This window comes from Madurella fahalii (genome assembly GCF_045866475.1).
Source record: "Madurella fahalii IFM 68171 DNA, scaffold_1, whole genome shotgun sequence".
Taxonomy (NCBI): domain Eukaryota; kingdom Fungi; phylum Ascomycota; class Sordariomycetes; order Sordariales; genus Madurella; species Madurella fahalii.
In genome coordinates, this window is record NW_027263971.1 from 5495707 (window position 1) to 5510254 (window position 14548).

The window sequence follows — 14548 nt, forward strand, 5'->3', positions numbered from 1 at the left end:
CAACAACACTGCATCACCGGACTATCCTCCAGACCAAAACAATCACTCACTCGCTGACATGGTAGTTTCCCTGGCGCGGATACATTGTCCCGTGCCACTCTACATGTGGCTCGCAGCTACACCACTGGTCCTTTGGAATGTAGTCCATGATTTGCGAGATGTGGCTTCCACAACCGCCCCAGGTAGCTTTGTCTGCGACGTGTCAGTATGGGTAGAATGGACCGGGCGTTTGGACGAGGCACGTACGGCAGTTCCTGCAAATCGATCGATAGCACATTGTCGGTAGGTTGGAGTGAGGTTTCGAACGGAGCCTTCAGAGTATGTTTTATTCAATTTAATTTGGTTTTTTTTCGTCTCTTTTGCAATGTGATTGAGCTCTGGTCTCAAACGGGCTTGCCTCACCTTCTACCAGACAAGTACCTGGGTAAACTACAGGTACCTTATAGTAGGTAATGACGGCTCGAGAACGGGATGACCACAGCGTGACGCAATCACACGATCAGAGCGGGGTCTCAATTGGGGAGGCTTCAACTTGAATGGATTTCTTTCAACAACTCCATCCACTCCACTAGTTTACCTGACGAACTTACCATACCCCAAACGAGAACACTGAACAATGTCGACAATGCTAACGATTAGTGCTAATTACGCCTCCAATCGTGCACGTCTGCCGAGCTGGACCCGTCGTGCCTTTCGGCCCCACTGGCTGTACAGTAAGGTAAGGTATTGCATCACCGTTTCGCTTTTAGATTAGGTACTGTACCTTACGTACGGTATGCACTCGATGGGTTGCTTAAAGTAAACAACGGGAGATTCGGGACCGCATCTTGTGCACAGTTCAACCACTCCAAAATCCAAGCGAGCTCATCGCCGTCTAGTGTATACGACGTCGATAACGATAGGTCAAACCATTCTGGCTTCAAAATGGCCGTCCTGGAGGAGGTTATGATGGCAAGTCCGCTTTTAAGTTACTAAGCGGTTCCCGCCTCGGCATCCCCCCCCCCCTCGGGCTATCGGGGTTTTATTTGCCATAACGTGGTTGATAAGCGAGCGCGCAAAACAAGCGAGCGCGCACTTTCACCACCTCAATTGAACCATCGCACGATATACTAACACTACAAAGGGAAAGATCAATTAAAACTACTCAGAATCCGATTCCTCATCCATTTGCGCATCTTCCTGGCACGTACGAGAGTTATGTCCTGTTTTGCCGCAGTTGCCACAGTGCCGTAAACCTGACGCATTGCTCCTCGTACGACCACCCCCCGACCGCCTTTCCTGCTCTACCAAGGCATTCGCATCCCTTTGAGCTAGAATATCGGTTGCATCCTGCATAGTCAGTGCTCCTCCTTTCCGGATATGACTTTTTTTAGCTCTCCGGCGTTTGCTCAAAGCTGCATTCGCCTCCTCAAGCTCTCGTACACGAGCCTTCATCAACACCACTTCATATATAACCTTCGTTGTACCCTTCACAATTTGATCGAGAGCCTGAATAATTGGGGTCGGTGAGCTGCCTTGATGCCTGGTAATGCGATCTTTGATATATGTTGATTGTAGAGAGGCCTCGGTAACATTCTGTAGCGTCTTAGAGACCCAACTGTCGTACAATGCCTCAGGGGGACCAGTAGGTATTGGTGTCCGAAGCTTGATATCCAGTTTGGATATCACCTTTTCCGGATCGAATGGAATAAGGCCTGCCCCTCGGAAACCTCCTTATACGTTTTCGGGTTTAAATGTTACTCCAAATGCGTTGAAGAAGGCGAGAAAGAACTCCGGCTTGGTAATGTAGTGAATGTGGTTGCGCATCAACGTCTCGATTTCCTTGCCGTACGCCCGCTTCAACACACTAAAATACCCGATATTAAGTGGTTGGAGTAGATGAGATGAATGCGTAGGCATGTAAAGTGTGATGATGTTGTTTTCTTTGCAGTAATTCTCAAATCCGACCGAATAGTAGCTCTTATGTCCATCGAGGATTAGGAGCCGCTTTCCACCTATCGTACGATAGCGAGTATATTGGTTAAAGTGCTTGATCTATTTGAGACCGATCTTATTATTCGTCCAACTAGTTTCTGAAAGATCAACGACCTATTCGGGTAGAAAAGGGCTGTTGCGATACCAACTTTTAAGGTAAACTTTGCCTGCAACGACCATATACAGAGGGATAACATCCCTACCCGATTGTATAGCCTGGATCACCGTCGCCCATTCCCGATTACTAGGTTGGATCTTCTTGACCCTTCTACGGCCTTCGGACGAGGTAACAACAAGGGTAGGTGAGATCTGGCCTATCAGAAACCCAGTCTCATCAAAGTTCCAGATATCCGACTCGACGATCCTATATTTCGCGATTATATTGCAAACGAGGTTAAACCACGTACCGATTACCTCTAGATCCTCGTATAAGGCCCTTTAGTAATCGTATAGACGCGTCCAACGCATTTTGAGCTCTAGTTGTCGCCGTACAAAGTTCGAAGCCCAGCGTTTTCCAACGCGTGACGCGCCACACGTCGCACGCAACAAGTTGGCCATATCTTCTACCATATTATACCCTGGCGAAAATCCTTGCTCGTACAGGTCAAGAATGCTCCGTACGATAACCTGCTCTTCAATGGGGTCGAGATTCCGATTGTTAGGGATAGTATCTGCTCGAGGAGGTGTTCCCTTCAAACGCCGCTCAAGTGACCTTCGAGGTACCTTGTAGTTGGCTGCAGCTACTGTAAGGCGAAGAGTCTTGTCGCGCTCCATAGCTTGAAGGGCAAGCTGTATTTGTGCCTCATTACGTACACGGCGCATGTTTTGTTGTGAAGATATTTGCGATCTTGTACGATGGTTCAATTGAGGTGGTGAAAGTGCGCGCTCGCTTGTTTTGCGCGCTCGCTTATCAACCACGTTATTTCCAGCAAGGTTAGGTACAAAGAGGTCCTATGGCGTGTGTGAATCCGGGGACGTGTAGGTAAAGTAGATACCTATCTGCTGCTCTGCCGGAGGGCGGAGGAAACTAACGGGCCTTCAATTCAGCGTGTTTCCATTATGCACATCGCCCTCATACCACTCACTTCTGGTAGGTGCCGACACTTCAGTTTCGTAGCCTTCTGCTTAATATACCCTGCTTCCCAGCTGATTCCCCGGCCCTCAAGTACGGTTACCACCAGTCTCCAAACATGTGCTGATGCGTAATTAAACCACCCATGAAGGGACGGACGAAAGCTTTGAAAATATGCCGCCGTATTGGCCACGGGAATTGATCTTATATCGTTCCCGAGCCCACATTCTCACAGCACACACGGCTGTGAGAGTTAAAGCTAATTACCCCAGTTTTCGAGCCGAAATCATTACGAGTCAGTACGAGTACGAAGAACGGTACAGCACACGGGTCGGAATTTTGGGACCCTAAAAGAGACCCCCCGTCACCACTGTATATGCACGCAATAAGTGTTACGAATAGATTCTGAATATATTCTCAACTAGTAAACTCAGGAAAATCGCATACTTTCGAGCTGGCAATCCCATAATAACTAAACATGTCCACCCCCAATTATCCCTTAAGCACTCATAAGCAGACCTGCTAGGTGAGCAACATTACGCGAACCAATGAAACTACTGCTCAGACACTTAGCCGTTGACAAGGTAGGTTAAAGCCATGGCGATCCTCAAAAGGCCTAGCATAGTTAGACAGGCGGCAAGCCAGACCCATATAGGGAAGGTCAGGGCTAACAAGACTGCGAACCAGGCCCAGAACAGCCACAGCAGCCCTAGAGCGACGATAAGGAATAGGGCTATTCCAGCCAGCCACATCAGGGTCATACAGATCGCAGCGCCGGCGGTTAGACTGACGGCGACCAGGGCCCCGGTCCCTATCGGGAATGACAGGCAGAATATGGTCAGAACTGCCGCGAGGCAGATGGCCATCAGCCACAGTTTCAAGAATGTGGAACAGGGTCCCATGGAGCTGGTGGGAAAAGAACTATTAGAGGTAGAGAGGGGAAGGGTGAAGAGGGTGGTTGTTGTTATTATTCTCCAAGTTCCCGTAACCTCGAATTTCGGTTGTGCTTGGGCCAATGTGTGGACAGGGGCACAAGTGGAATCGGTGATGGCGAGTACGACACATTTGCTTTACGTATTCGCAGCACTCTTTTTATATGCATTTTATCTCACATCCCTGACGTTGTTCGCGATTTCTGGGCTGCAGCAAAACCTTTGTTAGAGTTCTTGTGCAAAGATGGCGTACAGCTAGAGCTAAGATATGCCCAACAATCACTGCAGTATCGGGTTCTTTGAGAAAGTATAGTCTGTAGCAGACACAGCTTGACAAAGAAACATGTTTCCAAGTCTTGGCACGCGATGGTGTCGCAGTTGCCAACTTGAATATTTAACAAGCACGTAGCAGGCTTGAATTTCGCCAGCCCAGACATCATCATAACCACTGCACGCAGTTGCGACTACATAAGCCAACTAATCCTATAGCCAGAACAACTTGGAAAAGGAATTCGAACATAACTGTAGCACATCCTCTTGCTCGACGACACGACGGCAAAATGACCGAAGAATCGGTTGCCAGAATGGCGGTATGGACCTTTAGACGCTCCCTTCAGCCCCTTCTTCCGCTGAGGGAAGGGGAAGATCTCAAGGCTACGTGGAGGTATGGCGAGTACTATTTCGGTGTTTGGGAGCTTGACAGACCGGACCAAGCCAGGGCTGTATGGCAAACGTACCCCTATACCACTTGGGAGTGGGCGGATTTCTTTCGGATCTGTGAGGGCGGACCTCTGGTTCGCGTTTTGAGAATACGAGAACCGACGTGGTGGGGCGAACAATGTACGCACCCGCACACGACGTGCGAGTGGGTGGCGGCAAAAAACCCCACCACCTTTCAATGCCCCACGGTTCTTTTCTACAGTTCCAAGCATAACCATCAATGCCTAATCACAACCCAGGTCGGGTGGCGCACTCTCGATATGGTTCTTGGCGACTTACTAGGACGTGATGTCCTCAGACAATACCCCCAGTCAGTGCCGTATGGCCAGGGCGCGAAGGCGAGGCGGATCTGCGAGAAGGTTGCCGGTCAGGTGGCAAAGGCCATCCTCGAGATGGCTACGTGGACGGGGAACAAGGTTTGCGGTGTGGACAGAAAACTACCGTTTAATGCGAATTTCGTTGAGCAGTGCTACCTGAATGGGAGGCGTTTTACCGAAAACGACATCGTCCGGAATATGGAATACGCCGGGTTTGACCATCGCAACACGGTTTTCAACCCAGGTGTGATATGTGCGCGTAACATTGTACTGGATGATGATAACGGCTTTATCGGCTTTGCTCTCCTTGACGATGCCTGCTTTGCGCCCCGGGAATGGGTAATGCTTCCGCTGATAGACCCGATCTCTACAGAGGAGGCAGATATAACCCTAGAGATCCGATGTGATCTTAGATCAGCGGAGCGCCGTTTCATCCCCAAAGACGGCCTGGATTCGATTTTACTAGTTTGGCAGAAAGCATTATCAGATGCGCTGATTGCCAACGGCTACGCACCGGTAGACCCGCACCGGCTTCCGTGGCTACGAAACCGTGCCCCATCCATGATGAAATACAAGTGGTGGGAGATAGACCGCAAGATGAAGCAAAAGGGCAAAAGCTCATGGAAGGAGCTGGTGCCAGAGAGTGAGCGGGATGGCTGGTGGTATAACCATACCCCGGACGAAGTTGATGGGGCAGGTGGGAAGATGATGAGGTCTATATTTAAAGGGTTAGCAGCGGTATCATTATCCTTGGTCCCTGAGCCAGAGGTTCCCGGCTTCCGTAGGTAACAGAGCGGGAAAATGTTGCGCCCTAGTCTAAAGTATCGTTAACTATAACCATCCTTTCCCCGGCACACCACAAATACACACACACACACACAGAGAGAGAGAGAGAGAGAGAGATGTGTGTACCTTATTCTATTAGAGAACTAGAAATTTGAAGAACATATTCTCCAGAAAAAGGACATGTGCGGTAATGAATACTAATATTTCCAGGCGTGGCGATGACCCATAACTTGAATCCGGACAGCTTAGAGCTCTTGAAGCATTATTCGGGGGGCATACATACGGCATTGGTACTTTGATGCCGTCTGTAATGGTTTCAACGCTTGCCTTAGCAAAAAGGACGAAGGTGACGGAACGGGTTCGCGGATGCACTGAGGGAGGAGTAGGCATTGTGCTGATGGTAGTGATGATATGGTTATGTTGGCAGCGTTACTTCGATGACATTGAGTTGTGGAAAACTGTCCCCAAGGAACAGGGTCCTTCTGATCAGAGGGTCACAGTTACTGGGAATGACGCTCCGGGGCCTTGGAACCTGCCGGTGACCACCTGTTTTTCTCTTTTGCACCATAGTAGGTAAGTTAAGGTACTCTGTACCTTACATAGGGCCATACTGGCCATTGCTCCCTTAGGCAGGACAACTAATACAGCAACTCTTTTCCACACTCGTTGCTAGCTCAGTTGACGAGCTTCCTTTGCGTGCAAAGTAAAGATAGTCTCACTCAGCCCAGAGGGAGCTCTATCATCTGCCCTCCCCCTTTTGTTTGATAGGTGCTTCTCCCGCCATTTTAGCTTCCCGGCTAGTGCATCATACCATCAATCTGCCGATAACACAAAGCATAGAGACTGAGGAAGACAACCCTGCATGACCTCCTTTTGATTACAGGAAAGACTTCCCCTTCTGTGGTAGTATATAACAGTAAGTAGTATGTAGCTTAAGACTACCTATCATTGCTGAATGCCGCAAGACATCAATCACAGTGAGCACAGGACGATTCGGCTGAGCGGGTACTAATTAAGCAAGCACTTTGGGGGAAGAAGACGATTGGGATTTTAGTCTAAATCGGTGCGCAAAAATGCAAACGTCATGGGTCAAGTACTAATCAAAAATGCAGTGTATCCATCCATCATCTCTGCCCATCTCTCTCTGCTCATTCCCGCCGCCGAGACCTAATCAATCCCACCCGTCGTGTGAACCACTGCTAGTAGCCGTTCAACCTGCGCGCCACCCAAGCGGCAACCCGCCAGGAGAAGAAGCTGGCAATCTCCTCGAGGACCCCTCTAACGACTTTGTGACGGGCCATGGCGGCGGCGAGGCCCACGGGGCCCAGGCACAGAGCCCAAGTGATGGCTGAGGCTTTGGTGCGTCCCAGCCCAACGATGACGGCCAGAGCTGTGGTGCCTAGAAGCAAGCCAATGCCTGGTGTTACCAGAGGGCACCCCCCGCACATCGAGAACGACCAAATGCTGGGCTCCGGGTACTCGTAGCCTTCCGGCTCCGTACGTTTGCAATGGCGGCATGCGACTTTGGAAGAGGGCGGGACATCGTTGGCGGAAGCGTTGGCCGGCAAAGTGTAGCCGTGGTTGTTCAGGGTAGAAGCTGGGTGAATGTCCATGATGGATGTCGGTGGATTGAGGCCGGAGGGATTGGAGAGTGGCAAGCCGAGATGGAGAGTGAGCCGGCGCCAAGACCGAGTGCTGGTGCGTGCTGTGATGGGCAACTTGGCCGCAGCGAGTCCAGCGGGGGATGAGATAGCGGAGGGCGTGATTGAACTGGGCAATGCGGAGAGCGCGTGCCTGAAAGAGTATGGAAGTGCCAAGGCCGTGTGGTTGATGAGAGTATGGGAGTCCCGGGTTATGATGCGGAGAGCGTGTGGCTGAGGGGTGGATGGGGATTCTGTACGATGCCGAGAGCGTGTGCCTGACAACCGGGTTTTTGCGAAGCAGCGGCCCGGGAGACAACTTGAATGTCCTTAAGGTAGCGAAGAGTGGAGGAATGAATAGCTGGAGGCTAGGTAAGCCGGGCGACCATCGTCTTTTGAACCCCATCCAAACATAAAAACTGCGTCTGCGGGCTCTGTCCCTTACATCAACCGCCTATGTCTCACTGTGCCCCATCATGCCCCCGTTGGCCCAATGTACTACGTCTTAGACTCTTTCATTGCTCTGTAGGCTGGAACCCGCGAGATTGAAGCATGGGGAAACAAGGATGGCGGCGGGAGCAATGTTTTGGGAACACAAATGCTGAGGATGACCGCGCGCCTCGACTGAGCGGCTGAATGGGAGTCTGTGGAAATGAATGCGTACCTAGGTAGGTACTTTACTTAGTATTTAGGTACACTTGCGCACGCCGCTGCCGACCTTGTTCACCTGCACTTCAACCACGTTCCCGCTAGAGACGCTAGAGGGGCTCCAATAATTGATGCGACGGACACAGCCGCCAGACATTGAAGCAGCCGTTTACGCCGAGCCAACCGTCGCACCCACCATAGGGTGCAGTGCCCGCTGTTCGTCTTCCTTTGTTCCCTGCCTGATCAGCTTCTTCTGCCTTCCTGCCATGGGCGTAAGCCAAAGAAGCTCACCGCTCTTCTTCATTCGGCCCCCCGCGCAGCAAGCTTTCACCCTTTACCACCGCCCCCTACCACCGCCGTGAGTACAAACCAGCCGTTTGCTACTAGTGAGCATCCTTTTCCTTTCCACCGCCGCAGACCCGCTCCGCGCTTCTGCTTCATCCATCAACTGCTTTCTGGCTAAGTAAGTAGGCACCCGGTAGGTTCGAGACATTGCAGGCGCAAGAGCCTACGGTTGTTTGATTTCCTTGCAAGGCATCTTGTCTTGGAGAACGGTACCTCAATGCACGACACGCCAGGACCCGTGCTTCTCAGCGACAGGTAGTTGCTGCTCGGCCCAACTGCTCGGCCGCTGTTAGTGTTGGCCAAGAACATGCTTGGTAAATAGTCGCATGTTTGTAAATGCTACCACCGTACCTAGCTTTTACCAGAGCCGGGATTCGGATCGACGAGGACTTAGTATCGAGAAGGCACAAAAAAAAAAAAAAAAAAAAGAAAGAACGCAGTCTGCCTTAGACAGATCTTAAACTGTTGGATACTGGGAAACGTGCATAAGCGGCCGATCAAGATCTGTACAATTGCTGTGGATCAACAATACAGTAGCAATACGCTAACATGGGTGCAACCGCTACTGAAATCTGAGCCGGGATTGGTGTGCAGGCCAAACCGTTTGTTCGGGTAACCAATTAGAAGGACCGTACCCCCTTATGACCGTGTTTGGGGTGAATGGTGGCCGGTTCGGGGTGCACGCCCGGCCATGACCCAGCCGACATAAACCAAGCAAGCAGCCGCGCGTGTGATAGCAACGCGCAGACCCCGGCTACGGCCCCTCCGCTCTCTGACGCTCCCTGAAGGCAGCTACTCCATCCTTGCATTCGCCCACACATACACCTCGGATGTCCATTGCCTCACCATCCCTCCTTTCCCACCACCTCCGCATCAGCACCTCCCCGCCCTCCAACGTGGCCCCCGCTCTGGGCACCCTCACGATCCTCTTTTCCGCCAGCTCCTGCGCCAGCCTCGCCACCAGCCCGTCACACCCCTTCGCAGCCATGACGTCCACCCCGACCGGCAGCAGCTCCTCCCGCCCGGTGATCCGGCTCCAGCCCGCCACCTCGCCCAGGGGGAACACCGAGTCGGGCACCTCGGCAAAGGAACTGATCTTGGTGGGGTGGAACCCGAAGGTGACGCCCAGCGCGCCAAAATACTCGTCCCGCGGGAACTGCTCGCCCGTGAAGGCCGGGTAGAGGACTAGGGACGAGGAGCAGGTGCTCCTGATCGTAGGAGGAGCAGTAACAGCAGCAGCAGCAGTACTATCCGAGTTGGGGAGGCGGGGGGCCGGGGTAGGAGGTGGAGTGGTACTCGGAGGGAGGATGTGAGTGTTGAACCAGGCCATGAAGGCGGATTTGGCGGCGTAGGCTTGCGAGAGCGCGGCGGGCGGCAGCGAGTCACCGTGGGCCCAGCGCGCGAGGGGCACCGGGTTGACGAATGGTCTTCGGGATTGGTGGGCCGCTGGCATGTGGCAAGGCAGGTAGTGTTCGTGTTAGCGCGCTAGGACAAGGCGATGTGAAAAGGAGGTAGGGGAACGAGAGGAGGTGTACATACCGGCGTAGTCGCGGTAGAAGGGATCGCGGACCAGTGAGGCTTGCTCCTTTGTGATGATGGTTGCGTAGGTGGTGTTGAAGAACTCGGAGAAGGTGGCGTTGCCGGTCCCGGCGGGTTTGGTGCTGCTCCATTCGGAGGCGAGGTCTAACGCAATGGTGTTGCCGTCGACAAATTTGGCGAGTGCGTCGGCAAAGTCGAGGAGCAACTTTCCCGCGGGCGTGTCCGGGGATGTGGGAAAGCCGATAGTATATATCTTGTTGGGATATGTGGGTCTTGTGCTAGCCAAAGAGGTGTAGTTTTTACCGTACAGGACCGCGTTGGCGGCGTCCCAGAGGTATGGGTCGCGGACTAGGAAACCTGGTGTGTCGAGGGTTGGAGAAAGTGGCATGACGTGCTCGAGCGAGACGAGGCCGTGAGAGGGCCGGTTACCGAATAAACCCTGAACCCCGGCGGGGCCGCGAATACTACCGCCCGTGTCACTACCAATAGCCATGTCGAGCCATTCATAAGCGGCAACGGAAGCGCCTCCACCGGAGGAAGAGGACGCAGCGTCCTGGTAACCGTCGCCACGCGGGTTGAAGGGCGCGTGGTAGTCCACCCAGTCGGCCGTGGCAAATTCGCCGTTGGCAAACTGAGCCGTCTTTTGGAGGCCGACGACCTGCGCTCCCGCATCGACAAGTCTCTGGACAGCAGGCCCGGTGACGTTACTGGCAGGATACAGGTTGTACCAAGCCCTGTTACCGTTCGAACCCTTTACGCCGGCGAGTCGGTAGATGTCCTTGACGCCGAGGCGGACACCGGCCAGAGGCTTGTTCACAGTCTTTGTGAAATAGAGTCTAGAGGGGACGCCGATGGTGAGGGAAGACGAGCCGGGAACCTTGGCCGACATGGGCTGGAACTTGCCATCCGGGGTCGGGATTAGGGGCTCCGTGAAAGCCCCGGCAAAGTCGTCATAGAGACGATAAACCGGATGCAAAGACCCTGTGGCTACCTCGAGAAAGTAAGGCCCAGAGGGGATCTTGTGATCCTTGAGCGGGATGACGAAGGATAGGAAGCCGTGGAGAATATTCTTCTCTGTCACGTTTGGACTTGGCTGCCCGTTTTCCGGTTCCGGATCGGCCAGGAAGATGACTTCTGAGAAGGCCGTCTGGTAGACGTCATCGACGGCAGTCCAGTTCATGAAGAGTGGGGCGAGGTCTGACCATGTCGGTCGGTTTTGGACGACAGTCACCGGTTTGAAGCCAACGACGTCGGGGACGCTATGGAGTGACTGTCTAGGAACATCTACCTTCCCTGAAGAAAATGGGGAGACGAAGTAATAGATGCCATTGAAGGATACCGAGAGACCGGTCGAGACGAGTTCAGCAGAGGCGGTTATGAATGCTGCAATGATAGAGATGATAGAGAGACGTAGAGAGTGAGTGAACACGTTACTTCTCGAGCCCATCATGGTGAAGATAGCGGGCCACAGCTAGAGCAACGCGACGGTCGCATATCACCAAGATATGGTATCTCTTCTGGATTCTATTTAGATATTACTTATACACCTGAGTCAAGCATATTAAGGTACTTAGTAAATTGCGGGTCTCGGACTGCTTGTAGGTATGCCGTCCCGCTACATCGGGCCTTGAACAATGGACCGATGTTATCTAAAAGCCCGGATTCGGAAGGTCGATACTGGCTTCGCGGGACCCCATCGATATCAATGCTCATGTAGAGCTTACTAGTTGTGAGTGGCTACCAGAGATGGGGATGCGAGCGGTCGTTGACACATATAATTAGAGCCTTGAGATGGTACTAACTACGAGTTGAAATTGACCTTCAAGTTCTTGAATAAGTACTTAATTTTCAACAAAGCTGCTGTCGAGGTTCTCAATCCCGAAATTCAGCGGCGGTGGGAGACTGCAAGGAGGGGTGGATGAACGCCGATGTTGCCCTGAGGCCTGAGCTTGCCACAAATAGGAATGATAGTAATTCAATAGTAGCGGGGGGGACAATACGGTAATTGAACGAGTCAGGGAGGTGAATCCTTTCTGCTAGGCTAATTCTACCGCGCTGAAACCTTTAAAATCCTTCTAACACAAGCTCACCGCTCTCCTGCAGGGATCACGGTGAGTGACGAAAGCCACGGCAGCTGGGGTCGCTAACGAAAGGTTATGGCGTTCCGCCTCGGCGAAGTTAGTGCGCAGGCTCCCGAACTTCAAGGTGCCCCAGTTCTGCCGTCAAAAAATGGCGGTGGTCACGGCCCCGCCAAGGACCAACATCAACTAATGTTAATAAACACAATGGCCTGGGTGCTACTAGCTGCGGAGACGATGCGCCCTGAGTAAGCAACGCGTCCCATTTGACAGAAGCGCCTAGTTGCATGAGCGGCTGGTTACCTTATACTTATTTATCAAGGTAAACACGCACGTTCTCTTAGCTGCCTGTTAACTGAATGATTGGGAGGTACCAAAGAAAAAGGAAAACAAAAAGAGAGATGGTGGCAAAATGGATAGGAGAACATGCGATAAATTGAATGATACGGTATTCTTATGAAAATGGAAAGGAAAGTGAAAGAGGAGGAAAAGACAAAAGACGGATGGACATGTTTACTTGAGGACGAAGTCGGCTTGTCGTAGCATGCATGTGTGAGGGAGCAATCTTGGTTGCTGCGGCAGGCAAACTCGGGTTCTCGGGCTCGCCCCTCGATGCCACCTCGGAACTTTCGGAGTTTCGGAAACACAACACCCTCTTGCTGCATACCTGACAAACCATTCGAGACCAGGAATGCGCTTTGCGTCAATTGCGCCCCAACGATAACTAGGACGTCGTTCGCGCAGTGCTGTTTCCCCTCTAATGTTGGACCATCCCCCGGACTGGCCGTTCTCATCGGCGGCCACCGCTACTGTCTTGCTGGTACTTGTTTTGGTGGCCTACTTGGCACGCCTAAACCAACTTCTGCTCAGCACACCAGATGAGATCAGACGGCTGAATCCGGGAGGATGGACCAAGGACCTGCTCCTCGCGACATATCAGAGACTGGAATCAAATCCGACCACGACCAGCACCTATGCCCAACGCATTCCCCCAAAGTTGGAGAGACGCTACATTGTCACTGGGGGCTCAGGTGAGTCCCCGCCCCGATCCCTCAGTGCGCGGCAACTTGCGCTGGTGCGATCTACTGAGCTGCACCGATGAGACGATGCTGTAATTAGCCAGGGACCCGCCGATGTCACACTTCGCATGCACGGGTCCTGATATCGTATGGCAGGTCTAGTAGGAGGATACATCGTTCTGCAGCTCCTCGAGCGTGGGCAGCCTCCCGAGAGCATCCGCATCCTTGACTTCCGGGCACCCAGAAGGGCCGACATGTCCCACGGTCGAGCGACCAAGGTCGATTTCGTCCAAACTGACATCTCCTCTGCCGAGTCTACGGGAAAGGCCTTCAGAAAGCCCTGGGATCCCTCTGTTGCGCACCTCCCCCTGACCGTCTTCCATACCGCGGCTGTCATCGTGCCGTCCGACCGGTCCAAGCTCGTCTACGGCTTCTGCGAGGCCGTCAATGTCCGGGGCACGCAGCACGTAGTCGACGCTGCCCGACGGGCCGGAGCCGATGTGCTGGTCTCAACGACGTCCGGCAGCATCAGTATCCGGCCCGTCGAGCTCTGGGTTTCACCGTGGCGGATGTGGCCGGGGTCGAGCGGATGCTGGCCGCGCCATTACTGGCAGGTCTTGGACGAGAAGGATTTCTTTGAGCCCCCGCGCAAGCACGAAGAGTACTACGCCAACTATCCCGCGTCCAAGGCTGCGGCCGAGAGGATCGTGTGCGCTGCCAACAGTGAAGCGATGCGGACCGGGTGCATCCGCCCCGCCAACGGAGTCTACGGAAACCCCACCGACAATACTGTCGGCGGAGCGTTGGCCAAGGCGGTTCTTCCGACGTAAAAAAGACACCTTTGCCCCCCCGTATGACGTCGGACGGTTGCTGATACTTGCCCGCAGATGGACGTCCCACATTGTCCAGAGCTTTGTCCATGGCAGCAATGTAGCGGTGGCGCACCTGGACTTTGAGGCCGTTCTCGCCTCACGCGAGTCGGCCTCGTCCCCACAGGCCGGGCGTCCGTTCGTCATTACGGACCCGAACCCACCCATCAGTTACCGGGATCTCTATTCCCTGATCGAGACCCTCGCCGTCACCCCCTTCCGCATCTCGCCCCTACAGCCCATCGTCATGGTACTGCTGTCGTACCCGATAGAGTGGTACACGCTCCTCCGGGTCAGGTACCCCTTTCTGCAGAAGGTCCTGCCAGAGCTCACCGGGGAAGTCAAGCATCTCAAACCGGGCATCTTCAGCATATGCACGCACCTGGTAGCGTCAAACGAAGTGGCAAGTCAGTCTGCCGCGGCCGGAGGGCTCGGCTACCGAGGCGTCGTAACGACGTTGGAGGGTATGACGCAGGAGGTGATCGAGTGGAACCGCGACCACAAGGACTCCGCTGGAACGAGGAAGTCGTACCAGACCAGCGTGTCGCTCGCAGACGAGATAGCAGGTGCATTATCGGGACTGAAGTCGGTGTCTGGAGCGTGAAAACT

At 53.3% G+C, this 14548-nt stretch overlaps 4 protein-coding genes across 4 annotated transcripts; 2 read left to right on the forward strand and 2 right to left on the reverse strand.

The window, feature by feature from the left end:
• Positions 1-4958: 4958 nt before the first annotated feature.
• On the forward strand, positions 4959-5804 carry MFIFM68171_01672 (uncharacterized protein; the record flags this gene model as incomplete). The annotated part of the gene is made up of 1 exon (XM_071057094.1): positions 4959-5804. The coding sequence occupies one exon, from the start codon at positions 4959-4961 to the stop codon at positions 5802-5804; it is 846 nt and encodes a 281-aa protein (XP_070913195.1).
• Positions 5805-7000: 1196 nt separating this feature from the next.
• On the reverse strand, positions 7001-7414 carry MFIFM68171_01673 (uncharacterized protein; the record flags this gene model as incomplete). The annotated part of the gene is made up of 1 exon (XM_071057095.1): positions 7001-7414. The coding sequence occupies one exon, from the start codon at positions 7412-7414 to the stop codon at positions 7001-7003; it is 414 nt and encodes a 137-aa protein (XP_070913196.1).
• Positions 7415-9188: 1774 nt separating this feature from the next.
• On the reverse strand, positions 9189-11423 carry MFIFM68171_01674 (uncharacterized protein; the record flags this gene model as incomplete). Its single annotated transcript, XM_071057096.1, has 2 exons — positions 9189-9880; positions 9974-11423. 2 exons carry the CDS (start codon positions 11421-11423, stop codon positions 9189-9191), a joined length of 2142 nt encoding a protein of 713 aa, XP_070913197.1.
• Positions 11424-12258: 835 nt separating this feature from the next.
• Positions 12259-14543, forward strand: MFIFM68171_01675 (uncharacterized protein; the record flags this gene model as incomplete). Its single annotated transcript, XM_071057097.1, has 4 exons — positions 12259-12299; positions 12796-13082; positions 13227-13896; positions 13958-14543. 4 exons carry the CDS (start codon positions 12259-12261, stop codon positions 14541-14543), a joined length of 1584 nt encoding a protein of 527 aa, XP_070913198.1.
• Between the last annotated feature and the right edge of the window lie 5 nt (positions 14544-14548).